This window comes from Rattus norvegicus, chromosome 7 (assembly GCF_021556685.1).
Source record: "Rattus norvegicus strain SHRSP/BbbUtx chromosome 7, alternate assembly SHRSP_T2T, whole genome shotgun sequence".
NCBI lineage: Eukaryota > Metazoa > Chordata > Mammalia > Rodentia > Muridae > Rattus > Rattus norvegicus.
Genome location: NC_141540.1, coordinates 91,782,902 through 91,805,558, shown reverse-complemented (window position 1 = coordinate 91,805,558; position 22,657 = coordinate 91,782,902). Strand labels below are relative to the sequence as shown.

The 22,657-nt window shown below is 38.5% G+C and overlaps 1 protein-coding gene across 16 annotated transcripts in view; it reads left to right on the top strand.

The window, feature by feature from the left end:
• The window catches only part of Trps1 (transcriptional repressor GATA binding 1), a 226,572-nt gene that overhangs the window by 20,740 nt on the left and 183,175 nt on the right, over positions 1–22,657 (top strand). For 13 of the 16 annotated variants that reach the window (NM_001134837.2, XM_087556425.1, XM_087556430.1 and 10 more), the window contains 1 exon segment: positions 21,477–22,405. In NM_001134837.2, the coding sequence (NP_001128309.2) occupies positions 21,477–22,405 (929 nt within the window). 16 annotated transcript variants of the gene reach the window in all.

Here is a 22,657-nt window from a genome sequence, read left to right as displayed (position 1 = left end):
GGGGCACTCGGATTTCCTCCCGCCAGCCCCCAAGATGGGTTTATCAACAGTGACTCATCTTAAAACCGTGTTCTTCACCTGCGATCGCTGTGCAAAACCGCAAGAGTTTGCCACGGTGGAGAAGCGAAGTCCTAGTTTTTCATCAGCCGAAGCAGTCTGTGATTAGCCTTTGATGAGCGGCCTGCTTTCTCGGGGTTTTTCATGTGGAACTTTATTTGGGGACACGAACACACTGAGTGGAAGGCAGCATTGTGTCTCAGGCTTCTCAGTCAGAAAGCTGTGAATAAAATAGGCCTACAGTCATAGGCACCGAATCGTCATGTGCCTTATAATTAAGTAGCTTTATAAGCACATGAAACTTTAGTAGTGGCTCAGCCTTCTATACTTTTTGGTGTTCTGTGTCTTTATAGACTTTTGCAGTCTCAATTTGAAAACAGTTGCCGAATTCCTGTTCGAGCTTACTTGTCTTTACATTATCAACTTTATTTTGAAGTTTATTTCTTGTTAAGGAAATGCTTCTTACACCCTTCCTTTTCATCTCCTTTTCTAGAACTCCATATTATTAAGAGTGCGTCGTGCAGCGGCAGTTATTTTTAGTGTAACTGCCCTGAAGTTCTCCCTCAGACAGGTATTTAGCAGAGATTGAAGGTTATTGGTTCATGTAATTTGTATCCAACTCCTTCCTTTTGGCCTTGAAGATCTGTGGGTGCCTACCATTAGCCAAAGGAACTAATGGATATGTGTACCTGCGTGTGAGGTGGCCACTTTAACTTGTAATGACCAGGGTTGCACACCGAGGCCTTCATTAATTTTAAGATTAGAAATAATAAAGGAAGCCAGGATATTTAGGTCTTACTTTACAGCATGCGACAGGTTCATTTCCATCATTGATGTCTCTCTGAAGACTTTTCAGGCCGATGTGAGTGGACAGATTTCTCTGAAGGTCTGTGGCATGCAGAGCAGCTTGGGAGTCTGTATGTGGAACAAGTGGCTCCCAGCTCCTCATCTTGCCTTAGTCTCCAGACACTCGAATCACAAGGGTAGACCAGAAGGCAGTTAGTTCTCAAGGCAGAGGATCAAAATGACATTGTTTTATACAAAGCACACAGTTGTCCCTTAAGCATGCGTGGTGACTTAGTACAGCCTATCTGTTTTAAGGATTTCATTTAAGGGAATGTAATTACCTGATGATAAAATGCCAACTGTATTAGTTACTAATACACAGTACCCTGGCCTCAAACCCCCTAAGGAAATAATGTCCCCTTAAATAGTGGGACCGAAGCCAGCACCAGAAGCACCCAGTCTAGTATACACATAAGAAAGACTTGAGCCTGTCACCTCTTTGCTCTGTTGAGGGAGCCAGCTGTAGTGTTACTTTCATTGTTTTTGTGGCCATCCGTTCACACCACAATATTTTTAACCTTTTGTCTCGTTTTCCATTTTTATGTAATTTGAGCACTTGACCTGTTTCTAGGCTTACTGGCTATCTAGATACGCAGCGTGCACATGAAGCTGCAGAAGATTCAGCCACCCTGGTGCCTTTGGGAGCTCGCACGGTCTAGAATAGGCTAATGTTCAGTATGGCTTTAAATTCCGGCAATTGTGGCTGGGTTTATTTCTGTGGTGTGGCTGTGTTGGAATAAAGTCAGACTTAGAGTAAATCTTTAACTGCTCAACTTTGTGATTTTCCCACCTGTGGGCTTGACTAATAACACATAGGTTTTAGGGGAAGAACAATTTAGATAACCTATCTAAACAGGCCTGAAGAGTGCTCAAGGGCTGTGCGAATATTTATTATGATAACAATAATTATAATGATCTGTTTCTAATCTTCATAATTCCTGTATATTATTAACTACGGAAATGCTCGTTAGACTCTTCAAAATGGTGCTTCTGAGCCAGTGGTTCTCAGACTCCCCAGTGCTCTGACCCTTTAACATAGTTCCTCATGTCGCCTTGGCCCCTGAGCATAAAACTATTTTCTCGTTACTTCACAACTGTAATTTCCCTACTGTGACAATCATAATATAAATATATGATATCCAGAATATCTGATATACAACCCCCCAGAGAGGTTACAGCCTACAGGTTGAGAACCGCTGTTCTAAAGTCCTGTTTTAATTTAGAATGTACATTTATAGCCTATACAGAGGGGAACAAATTCAGACTTGTACGAAAGTGTGGCTTCATATTATTTCCAGAGAGTCCCATGGCATCATTTTCTCCACGTATCACTCATGCCTTAGGTTTATTAATTTCTTTATGTTTCGATCTCTTTTCAAGGCCATCCTGAACTATATAGATGCTTGAAAGAATAGTTTGGGGATGTTTTATGTTTTTGGACGATCTCTGAAATCATTGTTTTGCTTTGGACGGGGGTGCAGGGGTAGTAAATTCTTCCGTTATTATACAATTTCTTTAAAGGGTCACATGACTTTTTGATAGTCAAGCTTTTCCTATCATGGCTTACTTTCTGTGGTGATTGCATGACCCTTCTTCCCCTTCTCTACAGTCTTACACAGTTCCTCTTGAGGATTCATCATTGTCTTACTAGTCCATAGGTGTGGTAGTGCTGTCAGAATACACCCAGTGTGCTTCTGAAGGCTAGTGTCTTAGCTATAATACCTTGTGGTTCTCCCAGTATATTTTAGAATTGACTTTCTTTTCCTTGGTGAAGTAAATGCTATGTGGTCATAGCATTTCGTTAATAAAATGACTTGTTAATACTGATGCCGCCAACGTTTCTTAAGGAAAACAATAAAGAGAAGTTATTTGATTTGGTAGTCATAGTAGTGTGTATGCTTTGGGGCGAACATGAAGTATTATTGCTGCTTAAAAACCAGTGTGAGCATGAAAGACCTTAAAAAACAGACCAGAGGCTAGAGACACTTCTTAGTGGTGATGCAAGAAATGCCACTGGTGTTTCCCGAGACTTTCTGGAGGAAGCTACAGCAATCATTGGAACGGTTGTTTAATTTGGTAGTAGATGTGTTCCTAGCCAAAAGTGCTAATTCTAATGTTTGCTGGCAGGTGCTGCTATTAAGACCGTGTGTGGATCATAAAGTGTACAGGTCCCTTATGTAGGGGCTTGGGAAAGGTGCTGATGAAATGACTAGCCTTCTTTTTTCGCAATGGAAGTTTTATGGATAAATTTCAGGAAAGCATTTGAGAGCTTGCAGACCACTACTTTCAAAGGGTCTGAAAACTACTGTTTGGACATGATTCCTTATTTACATTTTTTTTTTTTTTGCTCAGAAATGAGCAAGTCAGAAAATTCCTATGTCTATTTTATTTTTATTTCCTGTATGGTGCTTGTGTATTTGGATGGTGTATGGATTTGATAATGTCTATAACTGTGCATCAGGCACAAGACCCATTCAAACGGACTTTATTAGAGACGGTACGAAGAGCTTTCATGTCCACATTGCAGTTGTTTCCCAATACTTATCTTCCGGAACTGGAATTCATTTCTATATGCTGGTAATTTGATAAACTGTTTTGAAATGTATTTGTTGATCTCAGTGTAATCCTATGTGCCTATAATGAAAGGCACATGAACCCAGAGATTAGAAGAAAGGTTGGTGGTTGGCTCCCACAGAGGCCTTGCCGCCCCTTTTGGGCAATCTTTAACCTGGCACCCTCTAATGTGTTTGCTAAGATAGAGTTTTTCAAAATTTCAATAATGTCACATTTGAAAAGATGCCAAGAAACAATGTGGCACTTTCTAAATTTTGTGAAGTTAAAATTCCTAGTTACAAAATAGAGTACATGTCACAGATGAGTAGTTAGTAATGACTTCAGTGTAGCAGGAAAAGAGCAATTCCCATATGCTGATTCTAGCTTCATAATAAAGAATGTTATAGAAAGATGGCAGAGTATTTAACAAGCTGTGAGTTAATGCGACAGTGTCAGTGGATCCAGTTCCAGAAGGATAATCACTTTACCATATTTCTTCAAAAATATTTGAAGTTATATTACAAAACAGAAAACTTGCTAGGAATGAATGCGGGCTGTGCTGTATCTCCCAACCCAGAGTCAGATAGATGAACTGAGTTTCTTTAAACAGTGCCATTGTTCCAGAATGCTTATGTGATCCCAGATGCTTGGATACGTCTGTAATTCTCTTTGTCAGACTCTGTGGGCAAAGTTATAAATGTGTAAATGTCAGGACCTGAATTTGAGTTGCCAGAGTCCCTGGAATGCTGGATGCGGTAGGACACACATCTACACTCCTTGCACTTGTACAAAATCTGGGAGACGGAGCCAAGAGAATCCTCAGAAGCTCATGGGCTAGCTAACTTGGTGTGCACAGCCTTGAACAAGAAATTCTGTCTCCAGTAAAGTAGACGCTAAGGACGTACATCAGAGACTGTCCTCTCACCTCCACATGACCCATGGCCCATGTATGTACACCATGTAAGCTCGTGCAACCAAAATCACATTGCTTTTGCTCAATATGTGTACATTTCTTTGTGTCCATGAGCATCCTGCATGTGTGTTTCCTCAAGAAGAACCCATTATTCCAAAGTTGTTATTATTATTACCTCAAGCTTGAGTGCAATGCTGTGTGTGTGTGTGTGTGTGTGTGTGTGTGTGTGTGTGTGTGTGTGTGACAGGCATTGTTGTCTTGCATGTGAAGGCCCCTTAATGCCATAAGATTTCACAAGCTAACATGTTCTTTTCATTTTGCCCATGTCTTTGGCTCTCCCTGAAGGAGTTGGAAGAATTAATTTGTGATGGTCATAGAGGACTAACCTCTGCTAAAAGTAACCTGATTCGGGGATGATCCTGTTTGAAAAGAAACTCCCCTTGTTGGTTAGCAATGGGAGATGTATGCATTGGTGTAAAGTAAAAAGTTTAGATGAACCTCTGGTTTCTCGGTAGGAAGTCTACTGTATAGATCTTGCCTGGAAATAAAGAGACCTCCAGTCCATATGGTAAGTGCTGATTTCATGGAAAAGAACATATTAGTAGACTTATCCCTGAGATTTTGCCCTGTTCTAATTCAGCTGCCAGATTTTGTACAAGTGCAAGGAGTGCAGATGTGTCTACTAACTACCACATCCAGAATTCCAGGAACTCTGGCAACTCAAATGAGACATTCCTGTCACATTTTACCTTTCCCCCTTCACTGTGTATGTCATGTCATTGTAGTTTATTGTTATTATTTACCATTCTCTTACTTTTAGAAACTCTTCAGCGGGTTTGTGTTTCTAGGGTGACTGTTAGCCTTACTGAAATGCAAACTCCTTCTGTAGTTGCCTTTAGAATCACAGCCATTTGTCAATGGTTGTCAAGGCAACTCTTTGTTTTAAACACGACCCTTCCTTGGTATATGTTTATAATGGGCAGTTACCCTGTTTTTCCACGTCTGTATCTCTGGTCACCCTCGCTGTCTTCTCCCAGCACCCTGCGTAATTCCACATGAAGATAATACTCCCTCTGAAGTGTCTCTAATACCACTCTCCACATTAAGTTGTTGTTTTTGTGGTTGAAGAAATAGATCTGATAATAATAATAGCAAACAGGTAGTGCTCAGCATTGGCATTCTGAGGGATTTATTGTTTGTGTTGCTCCTTTTGCTCTTGTCATGTCTTGTGCTGAATTGTAGCTTAGGTGTTTACTGTGAGCTTTGCTTCTCTGACAAAGCCGGCCAGCTCTCTTAGAAAGGCATATTTTTGTCTTAGAACTAAGAACATTATGGATATCATAAATGTATAGTTTATGGGTGAATAAACTCACTGGTAAATTTGGAGTGTAAAGTGTTTTGCCCATTAGTACACTGTAGATAAGATATTTGATGCTGCTCTTTTCGGCTCTCTTTCTCCTCCTCCCACTCTTCCCTGCCCTCTCCTTCCTTCTGTCTTCCTTTTCTTTTCTTTTTGAACCATGAATACCTCTTGGCTCATGTCATGGACAACAAAAAAGATATATTGGAAATTAAATGTGTTATTTTGTTTTTCAGGACAAGAATAATAAATTTTAGAAAGACAGCAATCCAACATAGTCAACTACAAACATTCATATTTATAAATTGTTGTTTTTCTCTTCAAATGTTTGCCATGATAATTATGTAGATCTTGTATTTGTAACTAAGAAAATAGATATTCCATATGGAATGTTCACATAACAATTTGTGAATATGAATGATTATGTGAGTATACATGATAGATTAGTTCTCAATAATACTTTTCAGGGGAATAGGGTTTTTCTACAGAGATCGTTTTCCTCCTTGGTTTCATGAAGTTTTAACCTAAACTTGCAACACTTCTCAGATCTTTAAGAAGTTGATCTATTTTAGATGTGGGCTTTTCTATCTCCTCTCCCTGAATCCCGTGGTCCCATCTTTGCCTTGGACAGCTACTGCTGTCTTTCACCTGCAGGTACCTTTATCCTAGGACCACTTTCTTGGTAGACCAAACATGGATCTGGTACCCTATTTTCTGGCTTTTTTCTCTTTCTAGCCTAGAAGCTCAATGAGAGATTTTTTGATGTCTGCTTTGCAGGTCTCACTCGACTCACGTGACACATGATTGGCCCTTAAAAAGCCGTGTTCTCTGAACACATGTGATGTTAATTTGGCAGTGAACTCTAGCCTCAGTTATCAAAGCATCTGGATAGTCCAAAAGTCCGTTTTGGAATATTTACCCATGACATAGGAGTGAAAACTAAGTGGAGATCATGCCAAGCGATACTTTTGACCTATGTTTCTAAAAAAAAAAAAAAAAAATCCAGATATTACTATTGAATCATTTGCATTTGTTCACAAATGTACACAATCTTGGACATTTTGACATGTTGAACTACTTTATTATTTAGTTACTGACGCGAATATTAAAACAGTATTTCCTCAAGTAGCGCTTCTAGTCATTAGAATACATTCCAGGTAGAGCTTGTTTGAACTTGTTAGGACCTTCTAACATATTTCTCGTTTCCTTCCACTCATGTGTTAGGCTATGAGCGTTTGCCTGCCTGGTCCAGCTCTTCTTGCACCTCATCCTGGTCCACAGGGATGGGATGTAGAGATGGTTGCTTAGCTGACTCTAATCTTTCACTATTTCTCTCTTCCTTAAGGAACCTTGTTGGCACTAAATTATGTTTTAAAAGTTGCAACCAATTCTCTATGAAAAATGTGATTGCATTGCACATTGTATAGCACTCACAGAACAAAGTAGTTAAGTATGGCCCTTTTATTTGGTCAGATACTACTGCACTTCAGAAACCATTTAATTGAAAATAGAAGCCAAAGTCTGTAGAAAATATTAACTAAGTGGGAGCTTGAAACTAATAGAATTTTACCTATTAACTTTTTTTTCCACACAAAATGAGCAGCCACTCAGCAGCATTTACTTGAGGGAAGGAATACCTTGATTTCCTGTTTTGCACAATTTTGTGGAAAGTCCGTTAGGTAAGGTTAGCACCTGACACATTTCTTCTCAACAACAGCCTTTATTCAGTCTTATAAAGAATCAAAGAATTTAGATGGTGAATTCCCAGAGGAAAACCCACAAGGTTTGAACTGACTGTTTGTCACACATCAGTCCAGTCTTCTAAGATAAACAGGTGGCTGTTACCACTTTTCAGTTGGGTTTTCTCATCTGTAAAGTGGGGTTAATGGATAACTTGTACCGTTTTGCTGAGGGGTAAGTGGGAAAATTCTGTGAGCAGATGAATAAATAATTAGGACATAGTACATGTTTAGTAAATGGTTCTCATCCACTTTAACTTAACTTGTCTCTGCGATATAATTGTATATATAATTGCATATTTGTATAATTGCATATTATATCATCATGATGATTTGCATTTAATAACTATAGAGGAGTCTTCCCTTGACTCCTCCTAGCATCCTTGATGACAAGGACGTTTTCTCTTTTCTCCCTGTTTCAGGCTCTCTGAATATCTTCTCTTCTGTTGTTCTGTTGTTTTCTGCTTACATTTAGTTACACTTTTCCCTCAAACCCCTTCTCTAATTTAAATGTCTCAGGTTGTTCCTGCACTCAGCCCCTTGCCTGCTTCAGTACAGAGAAGCTCCTTGACTGCGCACGGGCCCGAGGCCTCATGGTACCTCTTCAGTGAGGCCTTTGTAGGCGGAGTATCAGAATATAGCCGCTGAAAGATTTCATCTCAACACATCTGTCTGTGCTTTCTGCAGAACAGTTGATGTTTTCCTGGCAGGAAAATAACATCAGCACCAATCACATAGCCACAAAGCACAAGGGTGCTAAGAATTATGACACAATGCATCCACCTGGATGACTGACTTTTCCTGTCAAGAAACATAGTCTCTAGTTTAAGCTACCCATGCCCCATCTTGACCCTGATTTCTTCCCCTAAAAATCAATGCCTGTCCTGACCTCTAACACTATAGTTTGGCTTTGTTTGATTTTGAACCCTACAAGCAGTAATGCACAGCATTTATGAGTATCGTGTGCTTTTACCAGTTCTAAGCCTCTTGTGTTTGTAAGTAATATACTGTACGTAGTTCCTTCATATATTTTTTCAATATAAATTGTATAGTAGAATCACATACTTCACTGTGTTTTCTTACATTATTCATTGCATGGATGTGTATGCCTGCGTATGGTATGTGTTTATGTGTCTTTGAAACTAAACATGGTTTCGTGTCTTTCCAGATGTTTTAAGTTGCTAGGAGTCTGATCTAAACATTTGATGTTTTCCTGTATTCTTTTATGCCCCATGAGTTGTATTTTTAAGCTCTCTTTTGACATATATTTACTTTGTATGTGTGTGTGTGTTCTTGTTTGCGTCTCTGAGGGCATGTGTGTATTTAAATACATGTACAGGACTGTGCACTTGCAGATGGGGGAAAGAGTTAGACATCAGGTGTCTTCCTCAATCCCTATATGCTCCATTAATAAGTAAGTGTCTCTGACTGAACCTGGAGCTCGCTGATGGCTACTGCGCATCAACAGTTCGTTTCACAGACATCTCTTGAGTGCTGGAGAGCAGGTGGGCTGCCTCCTTGCCAGCCAGCGCTTATGTCAGTGCTGGGGATCCAAACTCCGTGTCTTATACTTGCATGGCAAACACTTCCTCAACACGGAGCAGTCTTTCCAGCTTGTGACTCACAGTTTTGAAGAGGAAGTTGAAGTATACATATTTCTCACTACTTACGCATTCACTGCCTTGTACACTTGGATCTTGGGCCATGGTGTGATAGTTGGTTCTTTATCCAGTGTAAATAAAGACAAAATGCTTTGAGTCCGTATGTCTTGATTAGAATGTTATATTGATGAGACAGTTTTAGAACTATCTTCACTTTTATGTATTTATTTTTCAGGGTTCATTAAGACTTAGGGCTTCCTTGAGAAGATAAATAATATGCAGAAATATTTAAGAGGTTTTAAGGCCTACCCATCTAATAACAATATATTTGAGTATACACTTCACCTCATGTTTGTCTCCATGAGAGACATATACTAGTATATATCATATATACTAGAAGTAAAAAAAAAACCCAAAAAACAAAAAACCTCAAATATTCTTTGTCCTGTCTCTCCAGTCATCACTGTCATAGTCTGTCATTGACAATTGTGGAAATGTGCCCCAGTTTTAGATGTGTCCAACCTGCAGTAGGGTGGAAGACCATGGGTGACGAGTAGATACTTATAAATGAGTGTGTATTGATAATCTGAGTAATACATTGCCCATATGAATGGAGATATGCTGATATTTTTAATTAGCAGTAATGTCAGTATTGGCATTTTCTAGTCTAGGTAATTCACAGTCTAGTAGAGAAACATAAATGCATCACCAATTAACAGATAAGAAGGCTGTTGAATGCGATATGTTTGAAATGGCACGTGAACGAGTGCAGAGAAACAATTTCTTTGGTGACTACACTTGAAGACTTGGTAGAGGTCCACTCATGTCATAGACTTTAGTAGTCTGGGTCTCTTAGTACTGGTGGCTTTAAGGCAACTCCAAAGGCTGGAATAACTTAGTGTCCTCTATGCAGTTATTGTCCCGAGATATGGAGCCAAGAAATATCTTTAATGGCTGCCTTTGTAGACTGCTTCTCTTGTAAATATCGGAAAGGGATACTGCTTTTATATCCACAAATATATATATTATATTTGTCCATTATATATATATGGAGAGAGAGGGGAGAGAGAGAGAGAGAGAGAGAGAGAGAGAGAGAGAGAGAGAGAGAGACATGTACCTTGCATGTACAAATATCTAATGAAAAATATCAGATGTTTATGAAACATATGCTAGTTTAAACTAGTGATATAATAGAGGTTTAGTGTACTGGTCAGGTATGCCCAGTGCTTAGCCTCTGCCTAAGGAAGGGCTTAAACTGTATTGCTTCATCTGTAAAGTGTGCCTACAATATTACCTTACCCAAGACAGCCAATCAAAACTGAAATCAGGTGAGATGGTGTACTTCTGCTCCAATTCCTGGCTCATTTTAGCAATAATGTGGAACATTGAGTCACTAACTACAAATGTTCTGTCAGTGTCTATGGTCACTCAGGATTAGAGGCCTAAAGGGAGTCTGGTTCTGAGTTTTGTTTTCTTCACTCAGTTAGATTTTGGGGAAACAAAGTGTGAAACACCTGAATCTAGAATTATGTAAGTGTTTTTTCCCTTTACTCTGTTATGACAGCTGTCCACATGGAGATGGATGGAGAAAAGAAATGATTAATTAGAGTATAGGTGGAGAAAAATCTTTGCTTAATGTGCATGTGTGTGTGTGTGTGTGTGTGGCGGGGGAAGGGTGCTGTGTAGGTAGAAGTGTAAATTTACATCAAACTTGAAATGGAAGATTAATTACATTACCTACGTGAAATATTTCATGTGTGAGCTCATTTCTGCTCTAGCTAATTCTGTCCTCTCACCCACATGCAACAAATTACTTCCTTTTTCATGTGTGACTGTGTTAAGTGTTCGGGCCCTGAAGAATCTACATGCACAGTCATTCTTTCAAGTGTGGATCTCAGTATGACTTTAACCCCAATTCAATCTTTGTATTTAAAATTACTTTAAACATTGTTACTTGTTTCAATTAATTCAGTATCATTTTAATCTCTCTCTCTCTCTCTCTCTCTCTCTCTCTCTCTCTCTCTCTCCTCTCTCTCCCCCTTCCTCATTCCCTCCTTCCCTCCCTCTTGGACCCTTTCTTCTCCTGCCTTTATTTTTTTGTCTCCTATCCATTCTACTGTAACTCACTTCCCTTTCCCCATATCTCCTCTCTATTTATTTAAATCCTTAGAGGATATACTAATAAGTCACAATTGTAGCAAAGTTCAAAATTCCATGGGAATTCTTCAGGCTATACAAGCTTAGGATAGGGAGTCTACTTGAAGACACTTGATTTACATTATTTCTGCAAGTAAGAATCATCAGCGAGATTAGTATTAATTCATGCTGTAAATGCACGCATTAGCTAAAGGCTGGTTTTCCACCCATGGGCCCAGGCATTGCTATTTTGTTTTTTATCATTAGTCTGGTTAAGTTGGGAACAAGGTAGTTTTCAGAAGCAGGATTAATAACCATGGAGGATTCTGGAGACTATATTCTTTCAAGTACTGGATAATTACAGAATGTAAACACATTTTATTGCAACGTTAAGTCTTTCTCTAATGCCTTATCCATTCCACATTTTGTCAAACATCATGCTGTATTTTCTTAATTTTAATAGAATGAAATTTAAGTTATTTGTACAAGAATGAGAGTAGCTCATAAGTTAGTTCAGCTGCTAGAAGCCCCTCCAAACCTGAGAATCTCAGAACCCACACTAGAGACAAGGATTAACTCTTAAGTGTTACCTTCTGAGTCTACAAATGTAGTGTAGTATGAGTGTGTAAGTGTGTGTGTTTATGCAAATGCTTGTACATACATACTCCATGTATACACATAATGATCATAGAAAACTGGTAAAAGGAATGAGACACATTTAGGATGAATGTTTTAAACTGATCGTTGTCATGGTTTAGCTTTCAGATGTGGGATGGGGGGTTGGTGGAGGGGTTAACCGGAAAGTGGGATATCATTTGAAATGTAAGCGAATGGAATGATTAATAAAAAAAATGGTAACAGCAAAAAAGTTAGATTTCCTAAATGTGAGTATTAATATTGAGCTCAGGATTAACATTGAATTTATACATACTATATAATTAAGAGTATATGACTTCACGTTGATATTTTATCTTCTGCTTTTCTCTACTAAGTGTCTGTAGTCCTTCCCGATCACTGATCTTCTAGAAGTTGATTCTATTATATCATATTTTGTTGTGTCTTGAATTTCCTTTAATACTGAGAACTGTTTTAATACTAAAACACAACAATAAAGCTCTTCAAAATCATAAAGAAACTGAAAACATTAAAGTTTCCCTGCCAAGTTAAAGCGGTTACATTATGCGTGTTTAAACGTCTAGTTCTGATGTTCCCTGAGCCATGCTGTCTTGAAGCTGTACCTTTTCTGCGTTCAGCAGACCTTTAGCGGGGTCAGTGGTATTCTGTGACATAAAGCCAAATGAGACTGGGAAATTCAGTCCAAATGGGGCAGATGCCATCTTCTGGTCCATGTAAGGTCTCTTCGAGCTCTAATTGCTAATATCCTTGGTGGATATCTGGGAGGTGTGCAGAGTATACAGTTTCAACTCCGCTTAATTTGATCAAGGACTTGTCTTTCATTTCTCTTTTAGAAGTCAGTATCATGAGAAGAACATAAGAGAAGTTTTTTGGGTTTCGTGTCATCTCTGTTTAAACAGACACCCTCTCAAAATCCCAGACAGAACTTAGCTGACTACGGGGTGAACAGAGACAGAATATTCCCATAATATTTTCAAAATTGATTTTCTTTCAAAAATGATTCACATAATGGAAACTTTCTAGGCACAGTCCTCCAATTCTGCACTGATTTTGTGTGTACTTTTATGCAGAGAACTTTAACTTTCTAGATGACAGAGAACTGTGTTTTGTTCCACGTCACTATGCTCTGTTGCTTTCATAAACAGACCTATCTTTAAATAATTGGTTTATTTTATTTCATATGTATCCATGTTCAGTTTGCATGTTTGAGGACCAGAGGTCACAAAAGAACATCAAATATCCAGGAACTGAATTACTGATAGCCGTGAGCTGCTATATTGGTACTGGAAACCAAACACAGACCTTCTGCAGGAGCAGTGTGTGTTCTTAACCTCTTCAATCCTGTCCCCTGGTCCACATGGAGATATTTAAAATGGTAGTTTGCATTCAAAGTATAATTGTACTTCAAAAGAGAAAAAATTTCCTCCTCCTTCTGTCCTGTTCTCCTGCGATTTCATCAGAAGGAGAATGATGCTGGGTAAGTGTTTGAACTTCCCAGTGGAGGAACAAAACAACCAGAGAAGACTGAAAAAGAGGAAAGACTTTCCTTCCACATAATGTCAGAAGTGTTAGCATGTGATCACTGGGGCACATGGGGCAACAAAGCTGCCTGCTTTGTGGCCGACAGAAAGCAGAATCAAATAGAGCAGGCAATTTGGAAAGACACAGCCATTCATAGGCAAGACCTCCCTGACTTTCTTCTTACCATGAGGCTAAGACTCTTGTAATTGCTACTGTTCAGTTATAGTTCAGTTATAGATCCTCGTGAATTGATTACACGGACACTAAATAGGATTGTATCTAAAACAAAATAAATATCGTGTCACGGACCTGTTTATTTCAGTACGTGAAAGTTTGTTGCAAGTGCTATATATTGGCTGAGATTAATCTGGCAAGGTAAAGACTGATAGGTTTTAGGAAGCATGGAAGGAAAACATCCATTCTGTTGTGTGGATGTATTATCAAATATTCATGATGGCTGTGCCATTAACTGGTGGACACTTCTGTGGTTCTGTCGTTAGGCCATTTGTCCTGAGATGGGTGCAGGCCTTTTAAATACTTCCTATTGTATGGTAAGGACGAGCTGGTTTCTAAGTTACTTCTCCGTTTCATGAGGAAGAGCTATTGCACATGATGGCACAAGCGCACTTCCCTTCATCTTGGAGAGAGAAAAGTTGTCTGTCTCTCCTTTATGTACATACAGTATAGTACCTATTGGTATATACAGTACCAGACACACAGTGTCTTGTTAGCATCGATCGTCAGTTTATCTTTAAGTCTTATGTTCAGTTTGGCACTCTTAAAACAACAACAATCAACCAACCAACCAAACAAATAAAAACCACAGTGATGAAATTCTTGCCGTGGCTTCATAGTGCATTGAAAACTGGGCTATCTCCCCACCATGCCCCGACCAGAGTCACCACACTGCATTCTGTATTCTGTGTGTGTGCAGTCACTTTACTTTATCAAGTGGATTAACACTCCTTGGCACTGATTTCTTAAAGGAAACAGCTGTTTATAGCCTGCTATATTAGCGGATTGAATTAGTGATTGAAATGTCCTTTGTTTCATGACAGACTGGAAACATAGCGACTGCAACAAATAAAAATTAAACCGCTTTTAATAAACAAAGGTCATTTCTAGCAAATGCTAGAAAGTAAGGCAAATATTCACACAAAGACAGAGCGTGGCTCTTTTTGTTATCACGGAGATCCAGCTTTCATACAATGTAGTGTTAATTCACTCCGTAGCCATCCTGATAAGTAGATTCACTAATATGCTGTCATAAGGTACTCTTTTGGAACTTGACACCATGATTGGTGCTTTGCCCAAGGACCAGTTGATTTATAAGTTTAGCCAAGAGGTAACGGGCAAAGTTAAGCTTGCTCATGTGCAATTAGTGGGCCAGGGTAATTTGTGGTTCAGCCAGATTAGTTGGTTTACATCAACAGTTTTCACTGTAGACATTTTTGTTTTCTTTGAAAAAAATATTGAAAACCACATGAGTGTGTTACTGTGAGGGAATTATCCCTCTCTGATGTCGATACTCCAAGACACACAGTTGTTCTTTAGTTATTCCACCTAGTGGAAATAATGCATGCTTTAGTGTTTTCCAGATAGGATTTAAAGTCAGATTTCTACCATAAAGCCTTTGGAGACAAAATATAACTGTTTCAAAATTTTCTTCTAAAAACCAAGTAGTGGGTGTAAATTTTTAGTGTGCATGCATAAAGACTCATTTTTACAAACATCATATTTTACTAACTTACCTCGTGATCCCTTTTAACATAGACTAATGGCTTTGCAATGATATATTTAAATTATATGGAACACAGTATGATGAAATGATTGCCTAATGTATATGTGACTCAAAAGTTATCGAATGAGGCCACATAAAGGGTTTGCATTTTATCTCAGGGTGGTTTAGTAGTTCTATTGTCTGAATGATTATTGATTAACTTTGTATTTGGAGGTATGTTACTAGAAGTAATCATTTTATATTTCTTTGATCTGAAGTGATAAGAGATTTATTTTATGGGAGATCTCTGAAGGTGATGGAATTTAAATCTCAAAAGGATTTAAAATCTCCAGAAATCTCTTTAAAAATGTAGGAATGATAAAGCTCCAAAGTCCAAATTAAATAAAAATGAATATTAAAGGACCGGGTTTGACATGGAGCTTATGGAGTTAGAAACTCTCCCTGCCCCTAGCAAAGAGAGTGTTCTACCGTTGAAGTCTTGTCCTAAAATTAGAAGGAATAGAAGACATTTAAACTCCTTCAGTAATGCTTGGGTCTGTGAATTGGATAAACAGTGTCCCTTGCATTTTATAGTTCACTTAAGCAGTCTGATTTTGATCTGTATATGTGGAGTAGACAGGATACAAGTGGTTCCCCATCCCCCCAAACCAATGAGCAGATACATATGTTCCTTAAAGAAGAAACTTCCCGTGTTCATGTGGAAGCTATCTAGCTTGCTATAGGTCTGAGACTTGACCTCCCTTTTATTTTGCTATCATTTGCTTAATTCTTTAGATTCTTTGTGGTAGACTTTTGATCAAAAGAAACTTTTTATTCTTCTTTATCTCCTTTTATTTTTTTCATAAAAGCTACAAGAAATGTGTAATTAATAACTTTGTTCTTTATGTTAGTGATACGAGCAAGTATGGTATAAAACATTTTATTATTAATGATTAGAGCATGATGACTTCTTCTTGTGTTTTACTTTGATTTCAAGCACTTGAAAGTTTTATTATCTGGAGAAAAAGAACAAGTCATCTGGTGTTACATATTCTGAAAACCAGAACAGCTACTTGTCCTACAACTTAAACTCAATGGGATTCCAGGCAGAGGTCAGATCACACAGTCCAGTCCCTGAATATTTGCAATGTAGTTGGGAATATAGTTTGCATATGTCTACATGTATATTAATGTATACGTAGGTTCATGCATAAAATGACATTTAGAAAGCTAGTGAAAGAAAAAAATTTAAATAATCATTTCACTTGATTTTTATATTGTTTTTCTCTTGGAAGTTAAAGCTAATGAAGACAAGCAAATCATGCCTGTGTGTTTGGTTCACAGCTGATGCTGAATGGGGAAGGAAGTCCATCATTGAGTGAAGGACATCTGTGTCCGTGTGTGTTTATGTCTCTCTCTCTCTCTCTCTCTCTCTCTCTCTCTCTCTCTGTCTCTCTCTCTCTCTCTCTCTGTGTGTGTGTGTGTGTGTGTGTGTGTGTGTGTGTGTGTGTGTGTAATCCTAAGCTAGGAGGGGGTTATCTCAAACCTATTGGTGCTGTAAATCAATCTAAAAGAGACAGGTGACTCGTTCCTACTCTTCCTTTCCTTTTTTTTTTTTTGTTTCTTTTATTTGAGGGCAAGGTAGTTGAGACAACATACAGGTAACATTCTGTACTTCCAAAGTTTCACATTCAATGGAAACTAATCCTAGTTTTCAGCATACTGAATGTGAATTCAGTTTTCTTCAAGTTACTGTAAAAATTGATTTCTCTGGTCAGGCAGTTTGAGTATTGGTTGCATGGATAGTAGGGCTAAGATCATTTAATAAGAGTATGAGTGCATATATCGATGTACATGTGTGTGGGCATGTAAATAGATTCACATATCTGTATTTAAATGTGTATGCACATATATGGCATAGAGATAAGTCATTATTGGTGAATTTCACTGTCCAGATAACAGAAGACTTAATTCTCCTGTTTCTGAGAAGAAGCCACCTGGAGAAAAAGATTCATATCTTACACAGACGATTCTTTTTTATACTTATTTCAATCAGTGAAATGAAGAGTGTTATGTCTTAAACTCTAATGTTAAACGTTTCCACAGCACAAATCTAAGTGATACTATAACACAAAGCCTTATTCTCTTATATTTTCAATAATTGTTAACTGTAAGAATGTTTTTAAGTCTATTGTCCTAATTTAGAATTTAGTGAAATTAGTTGAGGGTAGAACTTAGGAATTTTGCGACAGGTATGTTTCTATCTTAGGACATACTGGGCATACTGTTTAACTGTCTTGGCAGTCAGGTTAGACGACCTAATTAAGAGGGATTTGTGTTTCTGTGTGTTGAAGATGGTGTAGTTATACACAATGCTTACCGTTCTCTCATTTGTTAATAGTTCTGCTTCTCTCAATTATGCTGAAGTCTTAAATGATCACTTTAGACTCCCTTGGTCCATTTCCCCTCTTAACCTCATTATTTAAAAATCTGCCTTACAGTGGATCTCCTTTAACAAGCATTTTGAATTTATTTGTTCTTTTAGTTTAAAAGAGGACTATTGCTATGGAGTAGAATGAAACATAACTGGTGATGTACCTTCATTCATGTGATTGTCCGTTTTAATGACTTCTAAAGTTCGTCTAGAAAAACCATTGCTGGTGTGAACAAATTTAGATCCCCTCTCTACCCAGCATTGGTAAGTATGACAGTTTAGGGTTGAGAGAGGTTTATGGGTTGAATTATGGCACCCAGATTGCAATATGTTGAAAAGATGATTCTTGTCCTATAATATTTTATATCACATTCCTTCCCTGGCTGTATCGTTAAAAGCAAGGAAGGAAAGGTTTCTGTCCTGTGTCAGCCTGGGCTTTTATTAAAATGTTTTTAGCAGCTCAGGGTGCTAGCATGCTGTCATGTTTTAGGTGTTAGCCATGCAAGCATGTGTAGATTATCTAAGAAGAGGATCCTTTCTCTGTGCTGTTTGTTTTACAAATGTAAGATCATCTCTCAAAACATGTTCGGTGTTCTCTAAGTATCTTCTAAGACAGTTAGCTTCCTGATAGTTGACAAATAGAATCAATACTTGTAGAAAGCACTCGAAAGCCATACCCAGCATTGACATGCTTTATAAAGTCAATGCTGGGTATGATTTTCCAAGTATGTGATCTATTTTTTTTTTCAAGAGAAAATGTTCACTGGAAAAGTTCTTGGCACATAGCGAAACATCGTGCAATCTGTTATTTGTCTTAGAGATAATAACTGGCGGGTGGCTATAGTCTTGTGCTATCTAACTTATGACTTGAGAGGGGAGTTTCTTCCACTCAGAAGTATTGCAAATGTGCTTATATTTACATAATATGTCACTCTGAAAAATTATGATGATATTAATTCCAGTAAAAAAAAGTTTTTTCTATATCTACTTCAAAGTATACTCAAATAAATTAACCACATTTTTTAAAAAACAAGCAACTAAAAAGAACATGCCCCTACCCCCCACAGCACAATATAAAACCCAAATGACCTTTCTGATTCTTCTTTGAAGTTTTAGCAGTTTAACGTTCTTTGCGATGTATATTATTAAGGACTCTGTTGAGCTTAAGGCTTCAGTGAGTCATATGCTTTCTGAAGGTTTGTTCCTGGGTGGAAGAAGGAACTAAAATTTGGGCAGATAATAATTTAATTAAATTCACTCTCTCTCTTTTTTTTAAATCAGGAGCTAATGATGTTGGTAGAGTCATTTTTAAGCTTTGACCCACCCACTACATTTTTCATGATAGTGATAAATCAGCAGAGATCTAAAACGTTTCTTTCTTCTGAAAATATGTCTTTTTATTCCAATATGAATGTATTTAGATCAATTCACTTTCAAGTATTTTATCTTAGTTCTCTTGTCATTTTCCCAATCACGTTGACATTAATATATGGGCATAAACCATTTGTGTTTCATTTTGATAGATGGGTAACCTTCATGAATCAAATTATGATTTCTTCAGACATTCTGTCTTTTCATACAGAATTTTTACAGTTTTGGGCAACCTCATTCACATTACTTCAGTTGCTCCTTGTTAGAATGTAGGTATGCTAAGGAGAAAAGTTGGCATGCAAGTGTTCGGGTTTTTAACCACTTGACCAAAGAAGGACCAAACTGTAGTGAAAAGGGATGAGACAAGTGAAATGTACAAAAAAGTTCAGAATTTTATAAAGAGAGGCAAGAAGCTTGTCCCAAACCAAAATCATTTTATGTGTAGGAACACTCAATACTATGAACTAGAGCATCCTGTCTTCTAGGTCAAGTTTAAATATAAGTGCACAGATATGTATATACACTCATATAAAGGTTTAAATACTTACCCTGTGCTTGTAAATTTATAAACACACACACACACACACACACACACACACACACACACACACACACACACCCCTCACTGAATTCTACAGTTTACTTCAGAACTCCTGGGCTCAACTGATCCTCTTTCAACATCTCAAATTGCTAGGACCACAAGCACATGCCACTACACTTGGTTTATGATAGCATGACTTTTGCTTACATTTATAGTTTAAATAATGACTAATATTTTAGATTTATATTTTTCCTTAGTTTCCCCCTTGGATAGCTAGCACTAAAATTGCCTTGGAGTCTTTCACATGCCTTCCCAAGGCTACCAGAGCCTCATCTGACAGACAGGCATCTGACAGATACAGGCATCCTTAGACCGTGTCAACAAAAGCAACATTAAAATTTGAACATTACTACAACGTAGTTAACCTGTAACTCAAATTACAAAGAAGGTTTTTAGCTTCTTTTATTTGAGACTTTCATGGACTCATGAACATATTCCTTATTCCTTCCCACAGGTCAATGTGCCCCCGACTAACCCTTTGTCTTGAATCTTTACTCTTTTATCCTGGTTTTGTTATTCCATGAGGGAGCTTATGTGGATATTTGATGAATGATATTATTCGTGTATAAGGAGAACATTGTAGTTTTAAAACTGCTGTCGTACTGTCCTCGACAATACTTACTGAAATGAAGTATCACCTCATCGAGGATTGCTTACACATTAGAACATTTTCTTGTTCATTGATTCATATCGCAACAATTTTGAGTGACTAGCGTTGTTCAGAAGCAATGATCCACCCAGGCCTTTCAAGCTAGTATGGTTCTGCAGCCCATGGAGGAATTGCAGAGAAAACAGCCAAGCCCTGCTATTAATTTGGATTTTCCAGCACATTGGTGGTTTTAGTATAACTTACTTTACTAAACTGGGCCTCGCAGCAGAGCCTGCTAATAATAAAGCTTGTTTTATTAGAAATTAGCATGCAGAAATTTCAGAGAGACATTTTGAGTGATCACTTAGGCAACACTTGATTTTTTTCAGCCTAGAGCTTAAAGAACAAAGACCATAGGGCCCCATTCTCAACTGGCCTTTGTTAATATGGCCTTTGATTTGTGGGAGAATATTTCTCAATATTATTATAGTTCTGCTCACTTTTATCACTTGGGTCTAAGCTTGATTTTAGCTACTGATGTTACTAAGGCCTAAGGAAGGGACAGTAGAGCTGGCGTGGGAAGAAAATCACCAGAAATTGCCAAGACCTTGTCATTTCTGCCTCAGAATGACAGTGACCTGTATCAACTTCCATACTGTTCTGTAGGAGAGAACACACAGGCTTAGTCTATTTCCACAGAGTCCCGGTGAAACCTCGCTTGTTGCTGTAACACACATCAGGTCCTACTCTCAACTTCCAGGATGGTACTTTTAGGTTTTAAAGTACGTCTTGCTAGGGCAGATCAGGAATGTTCATTATCCTCTTTCCTGCTAGTAAGTGGGCAGTTTTCACTCAGTTCCTAACATAGCCGTCTGTTTCGTTTTTGACTTGAATTTGTTTCATTGAAACTGCATTCCATAAAAATGCAACTTAGAAATGATATGTACACGTACATACATTTTCATGGGAGTACACATTTGATATGTTTTGTAAAGTTCAGTGCGTACATGTCTGTTCTATAAACAGCATACATTCGATAACATGTATAAATATGTGTGCTTATCATTGACCATAATTGAAAATAAGGACAATTAATGGAAAATAACATGGGTGGGAATGAATAAAAGTATGGCTCTGAGTCTTTTGATATTCATAGCCTATCTTAAAAGAATATACCAGCTGGCCTTTGTGTTAAACAGTTCCAAATATCAATGATTTGCTTTTGTCTGTTTGTCCCTTTTTCTTTTCCTATCTGAAGCTACTTTTTCCACTCCCTAGAGGAACTATTTTATTGTGTACCTTGGGAGACTTTGAATAGCCTGTCAAATATCCTAGACTGGGCTACCTGTGTGTAATCTTCCAATAACCGTGTACCTTCATTTTCCCTATGTGTTAACAGATATGGTCCGGAAAAAGAACCCCCCTCTGAGAAACGTTGCTAGTGAAGGCGAGGGTCAAACCCTGGAGCCAACAGCTACAGAGAGCAAGGCATCTGGGAAGAACAAAGAATTTTCTGCAGATCAGATGTCAGAAAATACAGATCAGAGTGATGTTGCAGAATTGAACACGAAGGAGGAACACAGCACGCATGGCCAAGAGCCGTCTTCGAGCAGTAAGAAGGACTTGCAAATCTCAGGCCTGAGTGAGAAGGCTGGCTTCAATTATGAAAGCCCCAGTAAGGGAGGGAACCTTGCCTCCTTCCCACATGATGAGGTAACAGACAGAAATATGTTGGCTTTCTCATCTCCAGCTGCTGGGGGAGTCTGCGAGCCCTTGAAGTCTCCTCAAAGAGCAGAGGCAGATGACCCTCAAGATATGGCCTGCACCCCATCAGGGGATTCACTGGAGACAAAGGAAGATCATAAAATGTCACCAAAGGCCACTGAGGAAACAGGGCCAGTGCAGAGTGGTCAAGCCAATTGTCAAGGTTTGAGTCCAGTTTCCGTGGCCTCAAAAAACCCACAAGTGCCTTCAGATGGGGGTGTCAGACTGAGTAAACCCAAAAGTGACTTACTGGTGAGTGACAACCCAGACCCGGCGCCTCTGTCTCCAGAGCTTCAGGACTTTAAATGCAATATCTGTGGATACGGTTACTATGGCAATGACCCCACAGATCTGATTAAGCACTTCCGAAAGTATCACTTAGGACTGCATAATCGCACCAGGCAGGATGCTGAGCTGGACAGCAAAATCTTGGCCCTTCATAACATGGTGCAGTTCAGCCATTCCAAAGACTTCCAGAAGGTCAACCGTTCTGTGCTTTCTGGCGTGCTGCAGGATATCAGCTCTTCACGGCCTGCGCTACTAAATGGGACCTATGATGTACAGGTTCGTGTCTTTTCTTGTGATTTCTAGGAAGAGAGAATAGTGATTAGTGATGAGATGTGGATTCCTAGTTTCATGCTTAGAGTAAACGCCCAAGGACAGACACATAGCTTTAAGACCCCATTGAAAAGATGCATGAATATCATCGCTACTCAACTCAAATGTCTATCCAGAGTTTAACTTCCCATTGTGGGTGTTGGGGGGAGTACAAAATTTCCAGTAGAGTTGGGAGAGTCTGTGCATGGAATTAGCTAA